Source organism: Dicentrarchus labrax, unplaced genomic scaffold, assembly GCF_905237075.1.
Source record: "Dicentrarchus labrax unplaced genomic scaffold, dlabrax2021, whole genome shotgun sequence".
Lineage (NCBI taxonomy): Eukaryota > Metazoa > Chordata > Actinopteri > Moronidae > Dicentrarchus > Dicentrarchus labrax.
In genome coordinates this window covers 14,540,813-14,562,615 of record NW_026136723.1, presented here as the reverse complement: position 1 = coordinate 14,562,615, position 21,803 = coordinate 14,540,813, and the positions used below count along the sequence as shown (strand labels likewise).

Genomic DNA, 21,803 nt, shown 5'->3' with positions numbered 1-21,803 from the left:
GCCTGGCCCTGAGCGTCTCTGGCTTTCCAGACACGCCCTAACCACCGGGACTGCCAGTGCGCTGAGGAGGAGGATCGGGTGAAAGTGGAGCGGAGGGAAAAGCAAAGAAAGAAAAAAAAAGAAAAAACCCCGTCCCTCCTGTCAGAAGTATGCGGGGCTTGTCCTTACAGACCTTACGTCAGTCTGGACTCTTTAACAGGCTGTCAGTCCCGGTCCGGACACACAGACAGAGGTGCGCGGAGGAGATGAGAGCCACGGGACGAGGATGTAGCACACCTGCGGGGAGCGGCGAGCCGAGCGGTTAAAGCGGGACTCATTCTGGACTCAATGCATTTGCGGTTCCTCACCAGTGATGAGTTGGCTCCTGTTGTGGATTCTAACAGCAGCCGGGATTCAACAGGTGGGGTGGAGGGTAGATAGATAGATAGATAGATAGATAGATAGATAGATAGATAGATAGATAGATAGATAGATAGATAGATAGATAGATAGATAGATAGATAGATAGATAGATAGATAGATAGATGTGTGTAAGAGAAGCAGGGAGGTGCATTACTGTTATTCTGAAAATATGAGTTTCTGTTGCCCGTTGAACAGTGTCTGTGCTGTGTAGTTACAGCATGCAAAGATACTATAAACGTTCCTATAGAGACTTGGAGTGCGTTTGTAGAACTTCACAGTTTTAGCGGCAGTTTTAACTTTATTTTCCCAGCTCTTGCAATCATGTGTGTATAGCTTATGTCCCCAGTTTGACTCCCCTCGTGTTTGTGGTAATGTGTAATATAAATTAATGTAATGACCAAATGTTTAAAATGGGTTGGCTATTCCTGTAGGGACTGTTGCGTAATGTCCAATTATGACCATATAATGGACTTTCCTCCTGATAGCGCATCCTTCCTCCTATTATAGGGTTTCCATCTGTGGATGTGTGAACCCAGAAGATAAGCCATTGCTGACTGACTATGGAAAGTTGTGTAGATGCTGGCAGCTGCCTCACTGCAGCTTCACTTTCCATCGTTTGTTATATTTTAGTGCCACCTCGTGGTTCTATAGGAAACAGCTTTTTAATGGCTTCATCTATGTTTTTTTAAACAATACCCTTATTATCTATCTGTCAGTCTTGGATCAGCTTTTGGAAATTAGATGCTTGGGTAAAAGAAAGACAGCAGTGTCAGAATGCATTGGGATATTTTATAATCTATTACAAAAAACTGACATTAAATTCGTTTTGCTCAGACATATGGTCAGTTTTAACAACTGGAAAAATAATTTAAGCCTATAATAATTGTCAATATAAGATTTCACTCCGTACTAAAATGAGATCACATTAATACATTATATCATACAGGATGTGACTATTATCATTTTAGCTAATAATGTAATGTAGTCACACAATTTATCACATTCTTCTTGCTTTCATAGCATCTTTTAAAGTGTGAACATTACAGTTTGAAGCCATATTGTCTCTTAGACGTTGCAACTTTCTGCAGGGAAATCTAAGAAAACAATACCGGATTGACAGTTTGTTCCATTGCCCCTTGGCATTTTGGGAAAAAAACCCAAAACAGACCGGCTTATTTGAGCGTCTATCTCTCTCTCTGCTTGTAGTCTCGCTCAGATTTTCTTAAATATCTTTTTCTCTAATTCATTTAACATTCTGCCCTTCCCTGACTATGATGAAATTGAAAATTAAATTATGCTGTATTTAGTCAACAATGATGATCAATTTCAGGTTGAGGATTGCATTGGCTTATCATGTTTTCATAATTAGCTTATGAAACACTCCCTCCCTCTGCTATCTGTACTTTGTTTGGGTGATGGACAGGTTTTTTTTTAGTTGTGTTTGTTTTGTTTTGTTTTTTTGTTCTATGTAAATTAGCCTGATAGTTGCGGGCTAAATGAACTCCTCTGAGGAATGGCTTAGTGGCACGGCCGTGATTAAAACTCATTTATCTGCATTAGCTTTCAACACTGTGCACCGTAGTTATTAATATGACCATAATTCCATTGAAGTGCGGAGAACAAGCTCAGGGATATGACATAGGGTATGGCTTGCGTAAGATGATTAAGCTTGTTTCCTCACAATTAATTGCAGATTAAGTGTTCATGCATATGTGTGTGTTTATGCATGTGTATGTGTGTCTTGCGTGGATCAGAAGCTGCTTACCAAAGTGAAGCTCTGCTGTTACGAGCATATGGATGGAATTATGATTTATGAGTATACAGATAATATTGGACCTCCGATGCATTGTTTGCCTCCCCGTCTAGACCTAGTGTGGCTATTACAATGGACATGGTGTCTGCTACAACTTCAGTTTGTCTTAATCATAAAGACTGTTTATGATTTTATCATTACCTCATGTGCGTTGAATGAAAATTGAGATACATACTTGCCAAAAACATACACAGTTAGTTTGTTGTAGCAGAAAACGTGATGTAACTTTTTCTTTGCCTAAGAAGCAAATCTCAGTGTCTCACTCACTGGACAAACCATCTTCTGGCATTTCCTCAAGCACTCAAAACAAGCTGTATTTAATTTGGCCTCTACAAAATGTTATTTGTTGTCAGAAAGTTTCCTCTTCTGAGACTTATGCATCTGCTGTCCAAAACTGAGCTCCAAGTGCTGGGCTGTTAATGTGGCTCATGTGGCCTGTTTCAGTGAGAACATCTGCTTTTAAGAGCTGCAGAGCTCTTTACTGTGTGATCTTGGCTTGGCGGAGCTGCTTGTAAGAGTCAAAAACGCACTGAGGGGGAAGAAGTTGATTGAGTTTCATTGGCAGGGTTCTGTAACCGTTTAACACTTGCAGATTTTAAATACAATGTTGGAACACTTCCAGAGCGTGGAGTGCATACAGGACTAGACGTTGTCATTGATTTAATGAGATTATCTCCGCTGAGTGTTTAAGTCATTTTTTATAGCCTTATTTGATTTATTGCACAGCATGATCAGACGTTAGCAGGCTGCCATGTATTTCATCCATGTAGGCAGTGAAGCAGAAGTGTTGGGTTCAGCGTCTTTATGAGACAAGGTTACCAAAGAGGGCTGGATAGGAAAGAATTCCGGATTAAGGATATTAAGAATATTGCCTCACCACGGGGGGTCAAATACCTTTCTTGTAATAAAAGAAGGCATTTTGATTTTGCACAAACACAGAGAAAGAGTAGTAACTGAAGCCTTTGAATTTGTGTGATCAAAGCTAGTATTGTATAAATGAGGTTTATTCGTGATGATACAGAGATGAAATAGCTGCATAATGAGAAGGCAAAGAAAGAAAAACACTATGTTTTAAATATGAGCTGCACATTATACAGCAATAAACTGCATTTACTTTAAAGAAAGTTGTTGTTGTCTTTAAGCCTTAATTTGTCCTTTTTCCTCCCTCCAGGCCTACTCCCAGAATTCCACTGCCATGCCGCCTGCCACAGCTGTCACATCCCCGGCTGCGGACCTGTACAACCGGACGCAGTACTGCAAGTGGCCCTGCGAGTGTCCCAGGGTCACCCCTACCTGTCCGCCGGGTGTGAGCCTCCTCATGGACGGCTGTGACTGCTGCAAGGCCTGCGCCCGGCAGGTGGGCGAGGTATGCAACGAGGCAGACACATGCGACTACCACAAGGGACTGTACTGCGACTACAGCTCGGACAAGCCTAGGTACGAAAAAGGAGTGTGTGCATGTAAGTGTCACCCACCAAAACCAACAAACCCAACAACTGTCTTTAACACAGCAGGAGAAGGTTTTTTGTTTATTTTCTGATGTGGTATTTTAGCTTCACCGCAGTACAGGCTGCAGGAGACCAGATTGGATTTGAGCAGCGCAGGTGTTTGCTGCCGTATTGACACTGGTTGTCCTGGTAACAACACAGGTGTTACTTGATGTCTGCCTGCAGGTGTCTGCTTGATACCATAGGCAGCAGCAGCATGCAGTCTCTCACCTTCTATGAATTTATGTTTGTGATTTTTGTGGCTTGTAGTTGCATGAGGCGTTTTGATGCAGATACAATTAATCTGTATCAAACAGTTGCATGTGTACAAAAAAAAGCACATATGGAAGTGACATCAAAAGTCTGAATTTCATATGTTTAAGGGGTCTTTACACATTAGGGAAGATGTCATTAAAAAACGCTTTTAATATTAATAATATTCCTATTACGCGTCACACATCACAGACCAATGTCTCATTTCTAAATCTAATTTAGACGTTTTTTATGTTTCACTTTCCATGCTAAAATTCTATATATCAGTCTTGTTTTTATTTTTAGATGTATTTTATACTTTATCATTCACAGCATCTGTCATTTTTGGGAATGCAGTTAAGTTTTTGGCGAAGAAGGGTCTATCTAACACTGATATCTGTGCAGTAGCTCATGGAAAAAGTTTTATTGCTATTGTGTAATATCAGCTGTCAAACCACAATGTAATTTATCCTACAGTGTTTACCTCTGAGAATCTTTTCCTTGCCTTGCTTGTCTTTATAATCTGTGACTGCTTGTCATTGCTCTCTGTCAGATATGGTGGGAACCGGCTGTGAGCACGATGGTGTGATCTACCGTAATGGGCAGAGCTTCAAGCCGAGCTGCAAATACCAGTGCGTGTGTGTGAACGGTGCCATCGGCTGTGTGGCACTGTGCACAGAGTCCCAGCCTCCACGGGTGTGGTGCCAAACCCCCCGCCGGGTCAAAGTTCGAGGACAGTGCTGTGAGAAATGGATCTGTGATGAACCCAAAAGAGGGCGCAAGACGGCGCCGCGACACGCACCGGAGGGTATGTTGTTTTCTTTTTGAATTCCCAATAGCACTGCCAAGTCCGTTTCCAGTTAACTCAAATGTAACACAGATCACAGTTGAGTCTGACAAATTCAGGGCCTGATAAATCAAAAAGAATGCTTCAAGTATTGTAAGAGAACACAAAAACTAGGTCATACTGGGGAATAAACCTGGGATTTTATAAAAATGACTGGGCTTTTAAGGAGTCTTCCTTATTCTGACACAGTGTCATTGCTTTATAATCGTGGTTATTAAACTGATTCTTAGGTTCAGGCTTCTTGAAGGGCTCCTGTGATCTGGATGATATAGTTGTTTTTGTTCATGAGTAGATGCAGCTCTCTGAACAACTTCATAGGTACAGTTGATTATGTATTGTTCATTTAAAAAAAAAAAAGTTATAAGAGGTCAGGGAATGCATAGAGTCTATGGCCTATTGATTTTATATGGTCTTTGGATAGTTATGATAATACATTTGTGCTAATTTACAAGCACTTATTTAACGAAAAGAAAAAAATACAAATGTATATCTTGTTTTCCAATAGTGGATGGATATGGTATGATTTGATATGTAACATAGTTGCAGCTGTGTTTGAAATTGGCAGCCAAGGGTCTATAGTGTGAGTACAGTCTGTAGTCAAGGAGGATCGTAAGGTTTGGGTGTGTGTGCAGGGACAGACCAATCCTTTCCTGTGGAAGCCCTCTCACTGTTTCTGGGTCATGTCCAGTTTCCAGTCATTTAGTGCAGCAGTGCTGTGGAGGAAGATCTCTTTGTGTTGCATAAGGAGACTGATCAGATCCAGATTACTACGCATGTAGGAGAAATGTAGGAATTGTTCTCAACTGGCCCTCACTAAAAATGTTTAAAAATTTAACCGAGGCACTGTGGCTCAAATATGTTGAATAGGACTTTGATCCAGCAAGTTTGAATTATAGCTTTCAAAGCTAGCTCATTACTAGGCGATGTTATTAGAACTTTTCCCATTCAGGATACAGTTTCTTTCCTTTACTGAATCTGCTATCCTGCACCTGGCTAATGGCTGGCTAACAAATCCTCTGTATTATTAGCAGGTTTCTCAAAATATTTTAATCATTTTTCAGGGCTTTTGTCTTTCTTTGTTGTCATTATGTCCATATTTTTGTCATTCAACATGAGTTTATGCATTATTTAGTTTCTTGGCATCACTCAAACCTTTAAATGGAACCAGATGTATCAGGGTATCAAAATGTAGCAGTTTGTACACATATCTCTTTACCTCACCTCTCTATGTTGATGTAGCTTCCCCAGCTGAGAACAGGAGCTGGCACAAGAACTGCATTACCCAGACTACCTCATGGAGCCCCTGCTCAAAGACCTGTGGCCGCGGCCTGTCCCTGAGGATTTCAAACGCCAACGAGCAGTGTGAGCTGGTCAAAGAGTCTCGCCTTTGCAACCTGCGGCCCTGTGAGGTCGACATCACCAAACACATCAAGGTAGTCATTATGTTTTATATCTGAAGCCCTCAAGTGATAAAATGGCTGTTAACAAAGGTTCCCAGACTTTACATCTTTCTACTCCCTTTCTCCATCAGCCCGGAAAGAAATGCCTGAACATCTACAGGGAAGAACTGCCCTCAAACCTCACCATCTCTGGCTGCACCAGCAAGAAGCAGTACAGGCCCAAATACTGCGGCGTCTGCACCGACGAGCGCTGCTGCATCCCCTATAAGTCCAAAACCATCGACGTAGAGTTTGAGTGTCCTAACAGGACGGGATTCACCTGGAAGATGATGTGGGTCCAGGCCTGCTTCTGCAACCTCAGCTGCAAAAACCCTAACGATATCTTCGCAGAGCTGGAGAGTTACTATGGTTACCCAGAAGTCATGAACTAACAGGTTTCAATCATTCTCTCTCTGGGAGCACCCTGATGGTCTTCTGACTTCTCTCTCTTATGCAATGTTTTGTATTTGTAATGTGTATGATTATGTACAAGGGATTTTCTTATGGTCTTTTTTCCTATTGGAAAAATCTGTATATATGAAATATATATGTGTCTCCAGAATGGATTCATACAGCATGTGCTTTTGAAGAATAACTGCTTTGCAATTGAACAAATATTCATTCAGAGTGTGTGTGAAATATTGAAGGCCTAATTTATTTATGTAGCTTTTTGCATATGTAATAACACATGTAACGTTCTTGACGTGCTTTCAAGAACAGTCACTGTCTGTCTTTAAACTCACAAGTTAGATAATAAGGCATTACTGTATATATTTTCCTTTATATTTAATGGAATTTACTTTATGATACATTTTAATAAAAAGGCACAAACGGACTGAGATGCCAAAGACAAAGCCTTATTTTAGGACCACGTTTAAATATTCAATAATGACAGGATCAGGGATGATCAGTTACAAGTTTTTTATTGTCATTTTTTAATAAATACAAACTGTTATGTCATTTTAATGCTTTTCTACAGCATTAGACGGTTGTGCATTGCATCTTTACAAAGCTGTGTATGTGTTTTACAAAGCAAAATGTTGCTGTAGTGCAAGTAAAATACGGGAGTAAGAAGGTGTCAGGTAAGTTCTATGGCTATCCTCATGTTAACATGTGGACCTATCACTTCACTCACCCAAAAATCCACAACCACATAGGAGCATCACGTCTAAAAAATGAACAATTCCATGGCACATCTTTGTTCCATTGTGCTTGATTGCATAGAAATCATCGTAAAAAAGAGAAAAAACATTTTGTCTGAAGCCATGATCTGTTAATAAAGCATATGATGTAAAAGCTTTTGAATTTGTGTTTCAGAAAGTGTTTTGATTAATGACAAAGCATACCGTCTCATTGGAATGTACTAAATATGATCATTTGATTCCTGAAAAATTCATAAGTCACCAGTGAATGGATGTATAATTGTTCAAATAACAATGTTTGGAAGAAACTCAAGGATAATGGACATTGGCAAGATAAAATAATATTATTCGCTGTACATGATATACTTGAAGACTGTCCCTTAAATTTCAAAATTGTGTAGCAATTTGGAAGGCAAATTGCCATTTTTATTTATCGAAGTGCCTCCACATTTTCTCTCCACATCTACAAATCTGCTCCTACGTACAAACAACAACACTTCAAACATTGAAAATAAAGAATAAATGATCAAACAATTACAGTGAGAACAGAAAACAGTCATTTACAGTCAGGTATATTCGAGAAAGCTGTGTCAACATGGTAAAAATGGATAAAAACAAGATGAGGGAATGCAGAAATGGAAATTAAAACATCTTTTACATATATATCTGAGAGATTATGAGAGATACATGTACAAGCTGGTGTACTCTCCGACATTCTGCTTCGGTGTCCCCAGATGCTGCGTTGCCCCTAACTACACACTCACACTTACCTGACCAACGAGCTCAGGAGCATTCGGATATGTGTGAGTCCCTCAGAATGACAAAACCTAACCTCTCACTCAAAAGACATCATATTGTCAAATTGGGGCATCTCAACTGCAGTGAATAGACTGCAGGTGAGTGTCCATTGTGCGTTTTTACAATTCCAGGTATGCTATCTTAGTTTCCCTCTCCACATCGGTGAGTATGTGCATAGGAATGTGTGTGTCTGTGTGTCAGTTAGAGGCAGCGCAGCATAAGCCAAAGGGACTTTGAGAGGTTTGCGTGTCTGGAGAGTGGAGGTTCACTTAGCAGGACACTTCAGTGGACTTGGGCACAGCTTGGTCCACGTTGCTGTTGGCCGTGCCGTCCGTGGAGCCAGCTGTGTGGGAGCGGCCGCGCTGGTTCTCGGCCGTGTGGCTACGACTGCGGCTGCCCTCATTGGTGTGTGAGCGGGAGCGGTTTCCCTCGGTGGTGTGGGAGCGGGAGCGGTTGCCTTCGAAAGAGGTGACGCTGGAGCCGGAGGCGGTGCGGGAGCGGACCAGGCGAGTCATGCTGGCAGAGGGCACTGAGGGGAGAGGAGGACTTAGTAAATCCACTGCCACCTAGATACCTTTAAAATGCTGTTTACATGTTTCTGTATCAGTAATGAATATGTATATAACACCATAACTGGCTGGGTATTTTTACTTTAATAATTTAAGTAAATTGTACTTATAAGACTTTTCTTACTCGAGTGGTACTACTTAAATACTTATACTGCTGTTCTCTGCACACTCTGTAGTACAATAAACATCTGGAGTTGACCCTAGGCTGAGTTGAAGTAACACCCCAGTGAGTACATGGGTCATTTATCAACCAGCACAAAGGGACTAAAGGAGAATGTGAACTGTGCGAACTGTGTAGCCGAAGATCTCCATCTCACCACAAGGCGGCAGTAAACCCACATTTGGCAGGGAGTTGTATATAATTGGTAGTGGCAAATCTAACCTCAACATTCCTCAGAAGTAAAAAACATACTGCACGTCTCGAATACTTACTGTATCCCATGCCCTGAATGAAGTACTTGAAAGCCTCTGTCAGTTTGCCAGGCTGCAGAGAAGGAAAATACATGGAGGGAGATAATTAGTCCTCTTGTCATTAATTATTACACTTGTTTACACAACATTGACAGACTCAATCTCTCATCCAGCAGCTCACTGCTCTGGGTCTGAGATATGACAGCTGCTATGAGCAGGTGCTGCGCAGGGTGGAGGATTACAACCTGACAAGTGTGGTTCATGTCTGCCACTTGTTAATGCTCTTAAGTATAACCTTCTTATGCCATCCACCCGTCCACCTGACCCTCTGCGCTGATTATCCAGCCCTGTCCAACCTGCTCTACAACAGCGTCTCACAAAGCGTTTTTTTTTTCCAGTTTCTGTCACACCAACACAGACATACACACCTGGTCAACCTGGGGCATGCCTCCGCAGTCAGCCATCTGGAGAGAGGGGGGAAAACACAAAAGAGGCCATTAGCATTTAGCATGTTTGGTGCTTGTACATTCGCACTGCAGTGGACACACACCATTAACCCCTCCATTTGAACACGCCAAACACCTTGTCCATGCTTCGTCCAATCAGTGTTCCTCCAAACCCTGAACAGTTAACCCTAATAAACGGCACCCATTTTAGCTCTAACAGCCATTTGGTTTCAGTTGCGGATCATAAAAGGTTGCCATAGGCCAACACAAGTAGGTCAACTGCAGCAGATTGCGTCGCATACGCACGTCGCCTCTGAGGACGCATTCAGCTGTCCTAACCCTTGGTTAATATGTCACCAGATAATTGCTGAGCCAGTGGAATCTTATCAGCCGATACGTTTCCATCAAGGCTATTATAATCTGAATAAGGATATGAGACAGGAGGTGAAGGGAAGGAGAGAAACAGGGCTTTACCTTGAGCAGGGTAGTCTTTGTTGGGTCCAGCTTGGTGTTGCACTCAACCTGTGGATACAAATAACACTTTTTAGTAAAGTGATTATTTTTTGTTGCTGGCTTTTGCTAATAAATGCTAACAAATGAGTAATGCTGTTTGGCCTCCCCAACTAAAAAGCAGTATCCTTTAACATTAAAACTACTCTGCGTCACTTGATTCCCTTTCTCAACTTTGTTCTCGCCCTAAGTCATGCCGTCCTTAAGCATTTTAATCTTGCATATCTTTTGGGCTTAAACAAGTGACTGAAGTGAATGGAAAACCTGTTTAGCACATGTTAGCTGGGTTAACAGCGGTGGGAAGTCTAATCATTAGCATTAGGGCCTTGTTTTTAATGGCTGTGTTCACGTCAAGAGATTGTGTCTCAACTCACCACAGCCTCCACAGCAGGAGAGCTGTCGCCAACCACCAGCAGAGAAGGACACCTGGATAAGGGAGACACATACATGTACAAATCAGCATTGTTGAAATATTATATTCAATATATAGTGTGAAATAAAATATGCATATTGCTTGTTGTCCGATGAGAACTTACTTGAGAGTTCTGACAGTGGTTCCAGGGACCGGCCTCTCAATTTCAAGATCCCTCCGACTGTAGAGAGAGAGAGAGAGACATACAGGATGTTGTAGAAAATCTTCAAATTCCAATTTTTTTTTTTAACTAAAAGTTAATTCTACAAACTTTATTAACTTTATTTCTAGCCCTGGAATTCAAAGTTGTCACATATTCACTGTACTACCTGTGAAAGTAACTGACTGACTTTTATGTGTTTTCTTTACCTTTCGTAGGACTTGACAAAGAGATGCAGGTTGAACTGGTTCATGTCGTTGAGGATGTGGTGGCGGTATGTTCCAATTAGGTCGTGGTTGTTGTGGATCTCCTCCTGTGTTGACCAAACACAAAATCTGTTCAACTCACTGAGATGACCTAGAAAATCACAGTGCCCTGTACCAGTGAGATTTAGGTAAAAATCATACCTTTCCAAAGAGGTGGGTGATGATCATGTCAGGCATGGCATGAGTCCAGCCGCTGATCTGAAATTAGACGTAAACATTTTATAAAAAGCTTTAATGAATCATCTATCTCTTTTTTAGCTCTGCAAGAACACAATTCTTAGCTTCTTGTGCAAGCAATTATTTAAATGTTACTATATGTGTGTATGTTTGAGTTATTAATGTGTGTTACCTTGTGTGCAGCCCAGTCCATCCATCCCTCAGCACATGGGTTGATGTTGATGAGCAACAGCCCCTCCACCATGTTCGGGTAGTCCAGCTAAAACACACACAACATGAAATTTGAGATTTATTACTATAACATACAATGCTGCATTTAGCTAAATATATGTGCAAAAACAAACTGGTGGCCAATGTTTTGGGGGTACTTTAAAAAACTTTTTGTGTCATTTTTCATGATTTTAAAAATTTGCATTTCTGTTTAATGCTTATTTTGTTGCATATTCTCTGTTTTCAGACCAGGATATGTTTTAACTATCAAATAGGCTTCCTGATTAAAAACATTTTAAACAGAAATATATATGTATTCATTGTACAATGATGGACTGAAGACTGCAGCGAGGAGTTAATAGTTGTATCTCTGTCAGCCTTTTGTCAACAGAGTCAGCTTTCCCACTGAGCACAGTGTTAGTGTTGAGCTGATCTGGAACATTCCTGAGGCTTTTATGGCTCAGCAGGCTCAAGCAATAAGCAGTGTTATATTGCCAAAATCAGCAAAAAGAAGAAACACATTAACTGGCTCTGCTAATCCTAAAATGATTAAAACGTATTATTATTAATAATCCTGATTGAGAAGGGAAACTTACAGCGAATCTGGTCAAAATGTAGGCCCCGGCTCCAATGCCCATTCCAATTACAGTCTTCAGTCTGCGGTCAAACATACATGGATACTGTTAGAACAACAGGTTAGAAAAAATCTTAAAATAGAGTGTAAACAGTCAGTGTGAAAACTGCAGCTCAACTTACCCAAAGTGCTTCAGCACCAGAGGGAGGGTCTCAGAGAGTTGGTCCATAGAGGGGTATTCATATCTGGAAAACAAAAGACATTGTACAAAGCTTTAGCTAACAATCTAATAACAGTCACAATCTAATTGCCGCTCTTTATTGCTCCTTATTGTTAGCTGTTTCCATATCATGTTCAGCTCAGGTAGCACTAACAGGAGGCAAAGTCCCACCATTAAAGCAGAGATTAGGCTGAACGATATAAACACCTGTCCCAACAACACACATGTCAAATTAGGTCGCCTTAAGTACATCCGCAGGGATCTACCTGTAGAGTCAAAGGTCACAGACTGCTCGACATACATTGAGTTCCTGTGTGTGTATGTTTGTGTGTGTGGCTCACCCAGTGGAAAAGGTGTTAGCTCCCTCCTGTTGGCCGGGGGCATCGACATGACACACAGCAAAGTGCTGCATGATCTCTGACATATCCTCATGGTTGAAGAGCGAGTCCCAACAGGTTTTGTCTGGTAAAATGAGGTGGAGGTGGATATGTAATTCTTGGCTAATAAGTAGAAAGAACCTCAAGTAACCTGAGAATAAGTGTAAGACTTGCAGGGTTTGTTTCTGTACAACATGCAGGTGTTGTTCCCCAGTATCTTGCAAGATCTGACACGGCCATAAAAATCTGTTAGTGTAATAGATGTAATAGACTTAACAATATGAAGTTAGCTTGGGGAACCTAATCTGATCCCACGTGGTACAGTAATTCAAACCCAAGGCTTTAGTCACAACAACAGATGTTTCACCAAAGCTGAACGACTTACGGTTCAGTCCGATGTCATGGATCGTGAGAATGACCGGTCTGTCAGCCTTGGGGACCCCCTTCATTGTACAGTGGATTCTTCCATGAGGAGTCTCCACATCATGCTCCTACAGGTGCAGAAAAATGACCAGGCTTAGCATAAAATGTTTGGATAAAAAACATTTGAATAAAATGTAGAGTGAACATGTCAAGGAATTAAGTTTGAAGCTCAAAAAGATGAGAAAATGAGCAATGAGTGATATGTGAAACCTAAATACTTGCAATTACTACACTATCAAAATTTAAAACTTTTTTCTTTCCATTCTTGAAAACTACTCTCCAACCACACTAAAGCACAGCCAACCAAATTTAAGGATTGTCCACTTATTTAGGTAAATTCCTCCCAATAAGCCACAAACAAAAATATAAAACTATTCTCCACTTTGTGCTCCAACAGCAGGCAGCATAATCGACCAAATCCACTGGAAACCACTGAGCGCAAACATTTCAATATTAGTCTACTTACGCTGACTTCAATCTCAGCAACAATCATTTCCACATCAGAGTCCTCCAGAACCATGTTCGCAGGAGAGGAGGTCAATGCTGCTTGCAACTAAAAAAGTGTTGTCGCGGTGGGTCCCTGAGCTATAGATCCAAATGTTGGTAAGCCTCTAAAGTTGTTCAGCCCCGCTCTGAGCGCTGCGTTTTATACCCCCACTGCTTACCAGTTGGCCTAAGCTCCTGGACTCCCATGGTGCATGCGGCCTGGTCAAAACAAGCTAACTCTAGATGAAGAGATCCCTAAATTGGATCAGCCAATGTCAGACAGAGGGTTTATTGGCTACTGAGTTGACATGATGAGTAAGTATGGGTGTGTTATCAATGGAAAAACATGCTGAAGAATTAGGGAGGGGCAGATGGCAAGCTTTATTCAGAAATATTTCATCATATCACTGTCAAATTAAGGGCTTAAATTATACACTGTAGTAAACTGTCTGTTATGGCTAGAAAGAGCTTTGATGACAGTCATAAACATTTCCTGAACTTACTCCATAAACAGTCAGTGACTTATCGATTTAATAGGCCTATATAGCTTGAAGCAGTACAGAAAAATATAATACAAAATATCTATTTCAAAAGAAAAGCTTAAACTCTAAATATTTTAAATTGTAAAGATTACATGAATAATGTTTCATACATTTTATTTCAAGATGTAAGCTGTGTCATACTTATAAGTTTGTATTTGATGAATTTTGTTTTATTTTTATTTATTTTTTTAAACGCACTATTTATTGCAACTTCCTGTCTAAAAAATATTGTTCTCGTGAAAATATACTAGTGAATATTTCAGAAAAATGTTATTATAGAAGACAAATGCTTGTATACGGCTCGAAATTAGAGTATTTTCACCAAAATATCGTTTTGAAACTAAAATGTGTGTATATTTCATTTTTAGGAAAAAGCACAAATGTGCCTGAAGGTGACCTGCAGGTCTAGGACACTGTACAAAACAACCTATTGGGTAGTTTTCAAACCAGTTCTGACTGCATGAGATCTACTCTGGAGGAAAATCCAAGGAGGCGTATAACCTATTTACTGGACGTAATGTACACGTAAACATCTAAGGATTCACCTCGCTCCACCTATCCTCCACCTCTACGGGAGACACTCAAGCACGTAAGCAGCATAGCCAAGATAATCCTGCAATGCGCACATGTGCACACTTGTATTTGTGAATGCATGCATGTGTATCTAGGGAACTCAAAGGGGGGAAAGCAATGTTTGTGCATATGCCTGTATATCAATGTCACGAGTAAACCCCCCGATATCTTCACCCTCCTTTAATCCTATGGCACTAATTGTTGGAAGCTTAGCTGCCAGAGAGATATCAAACTCGCCCTGGATCCTTCAGTGTGACACCAAAGTAAGTCAAAAGAGCTTTAAGGGCAAATTAGCTCTTTGATCTCTAAACACTGACTGCCTGACCAGAAGACCCACAATCTCACACACTCCTCACCTCACAGACGGGAGCCATTATGTTTGAGGTAAAGGTCAATACATTTTTGAGGATGTCAGAATGTGTTCATGACACTGTGCAAGCTGCACCCATATAATAACCAAAATTAGTATGTGTGTGTGTGTGTGTGTCAATGTGCTGGAGAGGAAAGTGAATGGGTTGATGCACTGTAGCTGTGTTATCTTACAAATCCAGTCCAAAGTGTGTTTCATCACTTTCAGTAGCTGACTGAATTAGTGGAGACCCAATTAGATTTAAGTCCTAATAAAATCACAGCGGATGAAAGGTCATCACAAAGATAGATTAGCCACTGCAACAGCTATGTTGATTAGAGGCTGACTATTTATTTTTATCAGCCACTAGATGGTACCAGACAAGCTAAAATAATCAGATATAGGGTAAAACCGTGTGTGTATACAACCAGGAATTGGCGTCATCTGTCAACACAAGTTTCAAGTCATAAAGCTGGGTTTACAACCGGTGGACAACAATAAACGCTGGCTCTTATTTCTAGGGTCTGCAAACATACCTTGATAACGAGCTGCTGTATAGCCTCTCTCAGGCCCTGCAAGGAAAGAACAGAGTGATGAAAATATAAAACTAATTCAATTACAGTGTAACATCCTATAATCAAATATCCTGAGGGCGTCATCCTGTTACTGAATGTATTTTCACATTCATATGACCTTTGTCATAGGAGTACAATTGCAACTGCACAACTTTGGCTTGATATAATATATGATCAATGATTGAACTGTATTCTTTGTAGAACTCAGTGTTCTAAGTACTGACTGCAGTGAACGAAGGTCAGCAAGCTACCTTTGCAACTAACTTGTTGCACACAGTACGATTTGACTTTATTAGTTAGTGTGACATTTAATATTATTGACATTATGTGTAGATCCTAATCCAGGCCCACAGTTATGAATTGGTAATTGTAAGATTATGTATTTTCTTAAATATGTTGAATTTTGTGACAAACTTCTACACCTACTTGAATAAAACAAACCTGGCACATATATGCCATATCACTGTTTGTATTTTAATGCAAAACCAGATGAAGATTGTCCTCTCTGAGTTCTTACTAGTTTGACAGAACTATGACTCATAAAGTCATATCTCTGCTGTGAGACTGATATTCACATATCTTGGTGTATTTTCCTTCCGAAAAGAATCTCCAAATCTCCAAAATATGCTTTATATTGCTTTTATGGCTCAGATCTTTGACAGATAGATATAGAGATATACAGTAAGTCATTTATAATCATTTTAATGTATTTATATCTGAATAGCACCTGTGGTATTAATTTGTTCATTCTCATACGCTGCAATCAGATTGAACCACAGACGTACTAATGAACTACTTAAGCAACTTGTCAGGTATAAGTTGCGATACAATACTCGTGCAGGTCCAAACACATGTATGTACAAGTCTTTTCTAACACTGTTTGACTTGGCTCTGTTAAGAATACATACCGGCAGTTCCCTGTCAACCAGCAGGGGTTTGGACTCAACAACCTGGATGTCATCCATTTCAAAGAGCTGCAGAGCCTGGTGGTCAAAGAGATCAGAACAGTTAGTGAGCTCAACCTGTGTTTCAGAGGCTTCAAGCCTTTCATGGGCGAGGTTCTCCAGGTTATGCAAAAGCAAAGAAAATACACACAAAATACTTGCATGTGTCCCTTCCAGTGATCTAAGATATTATAATTGCATTGCTGGATCTCAAACTTCTTCTTAAAAAAGGGTGTGGCAAAGGTTGGTGGGCTACAGGAGGCTGACTTACAGACAATAAAATGACAGATTGTTTGAATGTTGGGGTGGGCGTGTTTCTTATCCACACAAAGCTAATAAAGAGACCTGAACTAAAGAACTGACACACACACACACACACACACACACACACACACACACACACACACACACCCATACACTCACACAGGTAAATAGACACAGGAGCATGCAGAAACTGGTGCTGTGATCTGCACTAACATGTGGGCAACATAATGGGCCACACCTAGAGAAACACAGCAGACTGGCTGATGCAGACACACAAACAGAAAAAAAAGTCTCACAGACAACCTCACAGAGTTGATCATCTACAGAACTGATAACTGAAGTAGATCCTCCCTCAAGATTGGGAGCATATTTTAGAAAACAACACTAACGTCCAGATTCAAGAGAAAGAAGAGAGGGACAGACAGACAGAAAGGCAGTGGAAAAGGCAGGGAAAGGGGGAGTGTGAAAAGAAGCCAGGCGTCAGCTTGTGCTGTGGTTCATGATGGTGGGTTGGAGGAGAGAGCGGGCAGGCTGCGGCTCTGCATGCAAATCAAATTAGCCGGTTAAGAGGGCTCTTTGTCCGCTGGCACCGGTGGCTCCTGAGGGCCAGAACCGTGCCCTCCTCTCTACCCCTGCTGAAGGGGGCCTTCACTGACCTACACACACAGGAAGCAACAGATACCCTGGTTCCCATCAATACAACCAAGTCTCTTTTCATCCCTCTGCTGGCTTTCTAGCTCTGTGCATTCCGTCACTTCTCTCTGTTTGTCTTGGTTTCTGCTTGGTTGCAGTCACTATGTTTGCTCTTTCCAGCCTCCTTCCATCTGTTTTGTGCTCTGTCTTCCTGTTTGTCTTTGTGTACAGCCACCAGCAGAAAACTAATCAACATCAACCTACAGGACAGCAGCGTGGCTCTCAGAGCGGGGTGGTCTTTTTAGAGGAAGTGATTCATTACATTTCAAATGTGGAGAGGACAGTTGTCCGGCAGAATACGCCCTGGTCACAAATACACATGCTCCTCTGTCTGGGAGAACAGAGACCGGAGCCAGCTGGATCTCACAATAGCACAGAGGAAGAGGAGTATCAAACAACAGGTTCATTTTTCTGCTGAGGCCTTCAAAAACATGGCCGCCATCACACTGCAGGAGCTTTGTTGAAGAGGACAAGAAATCAGCCCCCGTCGAGATTCCACAGCCATGTGAGTGAAAGCATGTTCATGCTGTTGGAAACTGAAACAACTGAGGAAGTTTCACATTCAAAAAAGGGCAGAAATCAGTTCATGCATCAATGTGGAGGGGAATCCTCTAAGCCTATTTTCAAGCCTATTTGCAAAGACGGCTATGTAAAACAAGCTCAGGGAGCTCATTAACAAATAAAACAGATAAAACGGATTGCAGACTTCCTCTGTACTTGGCCACAATCACCACCTGTTGGCGGGCTGGCAGCAGAAAGAGGGCCTGGCGGGCAGCAGGCTGAGGCAACTAGGTCACCAGCGGTGTGCCTCCAACTGTTTGCCTTGCTGAGCTAATGTTTTACCTCGTCAAGAAGAGCAGCAGGAGGGGGGTGTGGTACTTTAACCCTGTAGGATCCCAATCCAAGGCAACAAGATATGAGCATTGTTGTCTTGACATTTGTTATGTAACAATTTGTCAAATTAATTTCTATGATACAGCATCATGTATGTCAAATGATTGGTATGGGAAAAACATTTAAAATATCCATATGAATGAAATCTGAAGAGCATGAAAAAAGAGTTTTGTATTGTTTATTAGATTTTCAGAAATCTGTCAAATGCCTGAAATGACATATTAAAAGGGAAGTGATGTTTTTACTGTGAATCTTTTTCTCACAGGGATTTTATGCTGCTGCTGCAGCAGGGCTCTGTCTTTAAACTAGCTTCATTCCACAAGCAACCGTCACACATTGTATTTAACTAAGTCAAACTAGTTTCTACATGTATATCCCCTAATGAATCGTCTGTGGTTTTTTTTAGAAAATGTCATGCTGTGGGGAAGAAAACAAAAGTATTCACTGAAGCAGCTTCAGCCTGGTAGAAGTTAGACTGTGTTATGCAATCATGAACAGGAAACAGGGGGAGGATATAGGCCTGGGATGATCTGAAATGTGAAGCCCAAAAGCAGCTGCATAACAAAGAATACAAACTCTATTCTTTTTGGAGAAATACTGGTACAGTTTACCTATTGAAAAAAAAAGGAAAAATAAACATAATTTGTTGACTGAAAGTCCCCTAACAACATATGTTGTAATAAGCCTTTACATGACTATATTATTCTGCTCTTATTATCCAATAGATAATCCATTCTCATGATTAGGTTTTCTGTGTTGATTCCTGAAAAGCCTTACTTTTTGAAAATCCAATGTTTTCGCTTGATAGCGAGATAATGTGATTTGAGCTTTGGAGGGAAAACAGCAGCACTGATGCAGGCCTACATAACATGTTAGTGCTTGTTTTCCACAGTAAATCCAGAGATACGACACATTACTCTAAACCACAACATCCTAGTTACAAAACAGCAAGAGCTCAAACTCTTTCTCTATTCGCCGAGAGACAGAAACATATGTACTGATTAGATTTGGACGGCATGTCTCAATTTTAGGCAGCCAGAATCAAGGCCAGACCATCCTTCCTCCATTCCCTCCGTATAGTTTTAAATCCACGAGCCTGCGGGATCCATCTGCAGAAACAATGATTGCTTCCCTAATCTTTGGGAACTCGTTTAATCTGGAAAATCCCTAGTTCTGAAACATCAACACAGCAGCAGCAGGCCTGCTAAGCTGGCACAGACCTACATTTTCAGATTGTAAAAGATATCAAAAATGTGGTGGTCTCCCATGCTACAGTAAGTTGGTGGTGGTGGTGGTGGTGGTGGGGTGTGGGGGGCGGGGGGAATCACAGGTCCATTATTGTGACAGGTATCCTACTGTATCACCACAGCTCCAAAGTCCTCCTGAGAACAGGTTCAACATCTTCTACACAGGACTGAAGACTGGAGTTTTACATGTGCAAACATTAGAATTATATAGCCGGCAAACAGGTTAGGATACAATGTTACTTTGATAGCAACTAATAGAGAATACCTATGCTTTATATTTTGACTGCCGTTAATAAACAGCATGTTTCACATTTGGATTTAGCCATTTGCACGCACCATCCCTTCCCCCCTGCCCCTCCCCTCGTGCATGTGAGTATTTCGTTATGCAAGTATTGCTTTCATGATATTTACAACATTTTTCATAAAAGCTTCCTGCTTCTGTTTGCGCGTCCAGGGTCACGTGTGCAAAGCCTGTTGATCTACGGTCCTGTACCTGTTTACACACAGGTGGAGTCACTACTATTACTTTAAAAACACATGAAACATCGATTTAGAAACATACAAAAAAACACATGCAAATGGGCCCTCAGAACACAAAGTATGTGTATATGTAATATCGAGTGTTTTGCATGTCCTTAATATGCAGAAAAATCGGCTCTGGATATAAATACCTGAAAAGTGCGGCCGTTTTCTTGTCCGAAAGATATGAACTGAAACAGTTGCCTATACTGTTTTTCATTTCAGTTGCCAAACAGGAATAACAACGTGCTCGGACATGTTGCGAAACGATCAGACCACTGTAAGGAAAGCGCCTGGTTCGTTATATATATATAAAAAAAACATAAAAAACACTTAAATGAAGTTATTTGAATCAGAAACCTACCTGTTGCTTTAACTTCTGATTGTCCCGAGATGAACACACCCCAACAAAAAGTCCACAAAAACTTTTTTTCTTTCTCTTTTCAAGCGCAGATGGTCGCAGTGACAGAAGCGTAGCTTTGTTTATAACGTGCGGCGCAAGGCGGAGGTACGAGGGAATTTTTTTATAAAGGCTTGGGGGTGTGCAGCCCGGCCCACTTTCCCCGCCGCTCTCTCTATTGGGCAACAGCAGCTGTGGGATTGATATCGCAACTTGACTCTCTCCAGCGGTTGCATGTTGAGGAAGCTGATGACAGCGACTCATTCCTGAAACTCGATTTCCCCTCCCTCCCTCCCTCCCTCACCAATACTCCCCCACTATAACCAAACTGCATGTGACACCTCATTGTGGATTCATAGAGACTTTCTCTACTTGTAATGTCTTTTTTGCTTCTCTATATTCATTATGGGGTGTGGTAGTTATTTTTTCACGTGGGTGCTGACAAAACTGGAAGTATCAAATGTCATTATTCTATAACACCCCCTTTGTGCCATCATTAGGCTACACCTTTTCATGTGACACATTTGATTGCTTGCTTTCATAGTTAGGTGGTACTTACATTGGTATAACAGAGCGCTCTCTCCTCCACTATGAACTGACAGGGTGTGGGGAGGAATCTTGGAAAGGCTGCTTGTCTTTTTTGACATTAACCCACTGCAAACTGTAATTCATCACACTCTAACTGAGGAGTCAAAGCCGCAGCAGTATATTTTTTATTTTTTATAATCTCTCACAAAATCCTAACGGATGACATATTTTAAGATGTGTTTGAGGCACTGTGGACTGTGTGAGGCTGAGGAGCGAGGAATGCAGCGAGGGCCTGCAATCTTAATTTGAGGCCAAGAGGAGATCAGTCTGTACAAAGGGAAGCCCTTCCCTCTCCTTGGATCACGTTGCTTTTCCTTGATAGCACACTGCTATTGTCTAATCAGAGTTAGCTTGTCCTACAGATGCAATAATCAATACCACGATGGTAACAGTTGATTCCTGTGTGAGCTGCTGTACAAATATCACTTTGAGGGAAAGCATGAAAGACATCTGCAACAATCCCCTCTACAAGTGGCTCTAAAGAGATATCTAATCTGGAATAAAGCCCTGTGTTGAATGGCCTCTTTGTGGTTTGACACCTTTTAACATGCATCTGAGTGCTGAGTGCGTATAAATGCATCCCTCAGCATCTTCCATTCATTTTACTTACCAAGCATGTACTACAGTGCAGGGTTCTCCATGGAAATTTCCACACCTGCAGGATTCTGACTGTTACACTGTGAATCTGCCAATAAGTGCTAGTATTGGCGATGAGTGTGTGAAAGGTCCTTGTCAAGATACAATAGCCGCACTGTGGGATTGTAATGTGAGGCTCTCGATAGGAACACATCGAA

General features: G+C 41.2%; 2 protein-coding genes across 4 annotated transcripts; one reads left to right on the top strand and one right to left on the bottom strand.

The window, feature by feature from the left end:
- The first annotated feature begins 78 nt into the window (after positions 1-78).
- Positions 79-7,545, top strand: ccn4a (cellular communication network factor 4a). The gene is made up of 5 exons (XM_051389812.1): positions 79-400; positions 3,387-3,675; positions 4,508-4,762; positions 6,041-6,234; positions 6,333-7,545. Exons 1-5 carry the CDS (start codon positions 353-355, stop codon positions 6,630-6,632), a joined length of 1,086 nt encoding a protein of 361 aa, XP_051245772.1. The 5' UTR covers positions 79-352; the 3' UTR covers positions 6,633-7,545.
- ndrg1a (N-myc downstream regulated 1a) lies at positions 7,147-20,540 on the bottom strand. Of its 3 annotated transcripts, XM_051389810.1 has the most exons (17): positions 20,386-20,511; positions 20,174-20,299; positions 16,369-16,443; positions 15,422-15,457; positions 12,898-13,003; positions 12,477-12,597; positions 12,098-12,160; positions 11,938-11,998; positions 11,304-11,390; positions 11,096-11,152; positions 10,898-11,001; positions 10,653-10,709; positions 10,491-10,542; positions 10,081-10,128; positions 9,589-9,624; positions 9,182-9,233; positions 7,147-8,709 (listed from the first exon to the last, which is right to left on the bottom strand). In XM_051389810.1, the coding sequence occupies exons 3-17, from the start codon at positions 16,423-16,425 to the stop codon at positions 8,450-8,452; spliced, it is 1,197 nt and encodes a 398-aa protein (XP_051245770.1). In that variant the 5' UTR covers positions 16,426-16,443; positions 20,174-20,299; positions 20,386-20,511; the 3' UTR covers positions 7,147-8,449. The 3 variants fall into 3 exon arrangements, with proteins under 3 accessions (XP_051245770.1, XP_051245769.1, XP_051245771.1); XM_051389809.1 differs by lacking the exon at positions 20,174-20,299 and having other exon boundaries at positions 20,386-20,540; XM_051389811.1 differs by lacking the exons at positions 15,422-15,457; positions 16,369-16,443; positions 20,174-20,299; positions 20,386-20,511 and adding an exon at positions 13,402-13,708.
- Positions 20,541-21,803: the final 1,263 nt, after the last annotated feature.

Bases quoted from the DNA above. Each gene is read 5' to 3' on its own strand.
- ndrg1a (XM_051389809.1), bottom strand. From the start codon at position 16,425: ATGGATGACATCCAGGTTGTTGAGTCCAAACCCCTGCTGGTTGACAGG. The intron at 12,161-12,476 runs GTGAGCCACACA...TTTGTTTTCCAG, and splicing joins GCTAACACCTTTTCCACTGG to ATATGAATACCCCTCTATGG. The intron at 9,625-10,080 runs GTAAAGCCCTGT...CCCTCTCTCCAG, and splicing joins CAAAGACTACCCTGCTCAAG to ATGGCTGACTGCGGAGGCAT.
- ccn4a (XM_051389812.1), top strand. From the start codon at position 353: ATGAGTTGGCTCCTGTTGTGGATTCTAACAGCAGCCGGGATTCAACAG. The intron at 3,676-4,507 runs GTAAGTGTCACC...GCTCTCTGTCAG, and splicing joins CGAAAAAGGAGTGTGTGCAT to ATATGGTGGGAACCGGCTGT. The intron at 6,235-6,332 runs GTAGTCATTATG...TTTCTCCATCAG, and splicing joins ACATCACCAAACACATCAAG to CCCGGAAAGAAATGCCTGAA.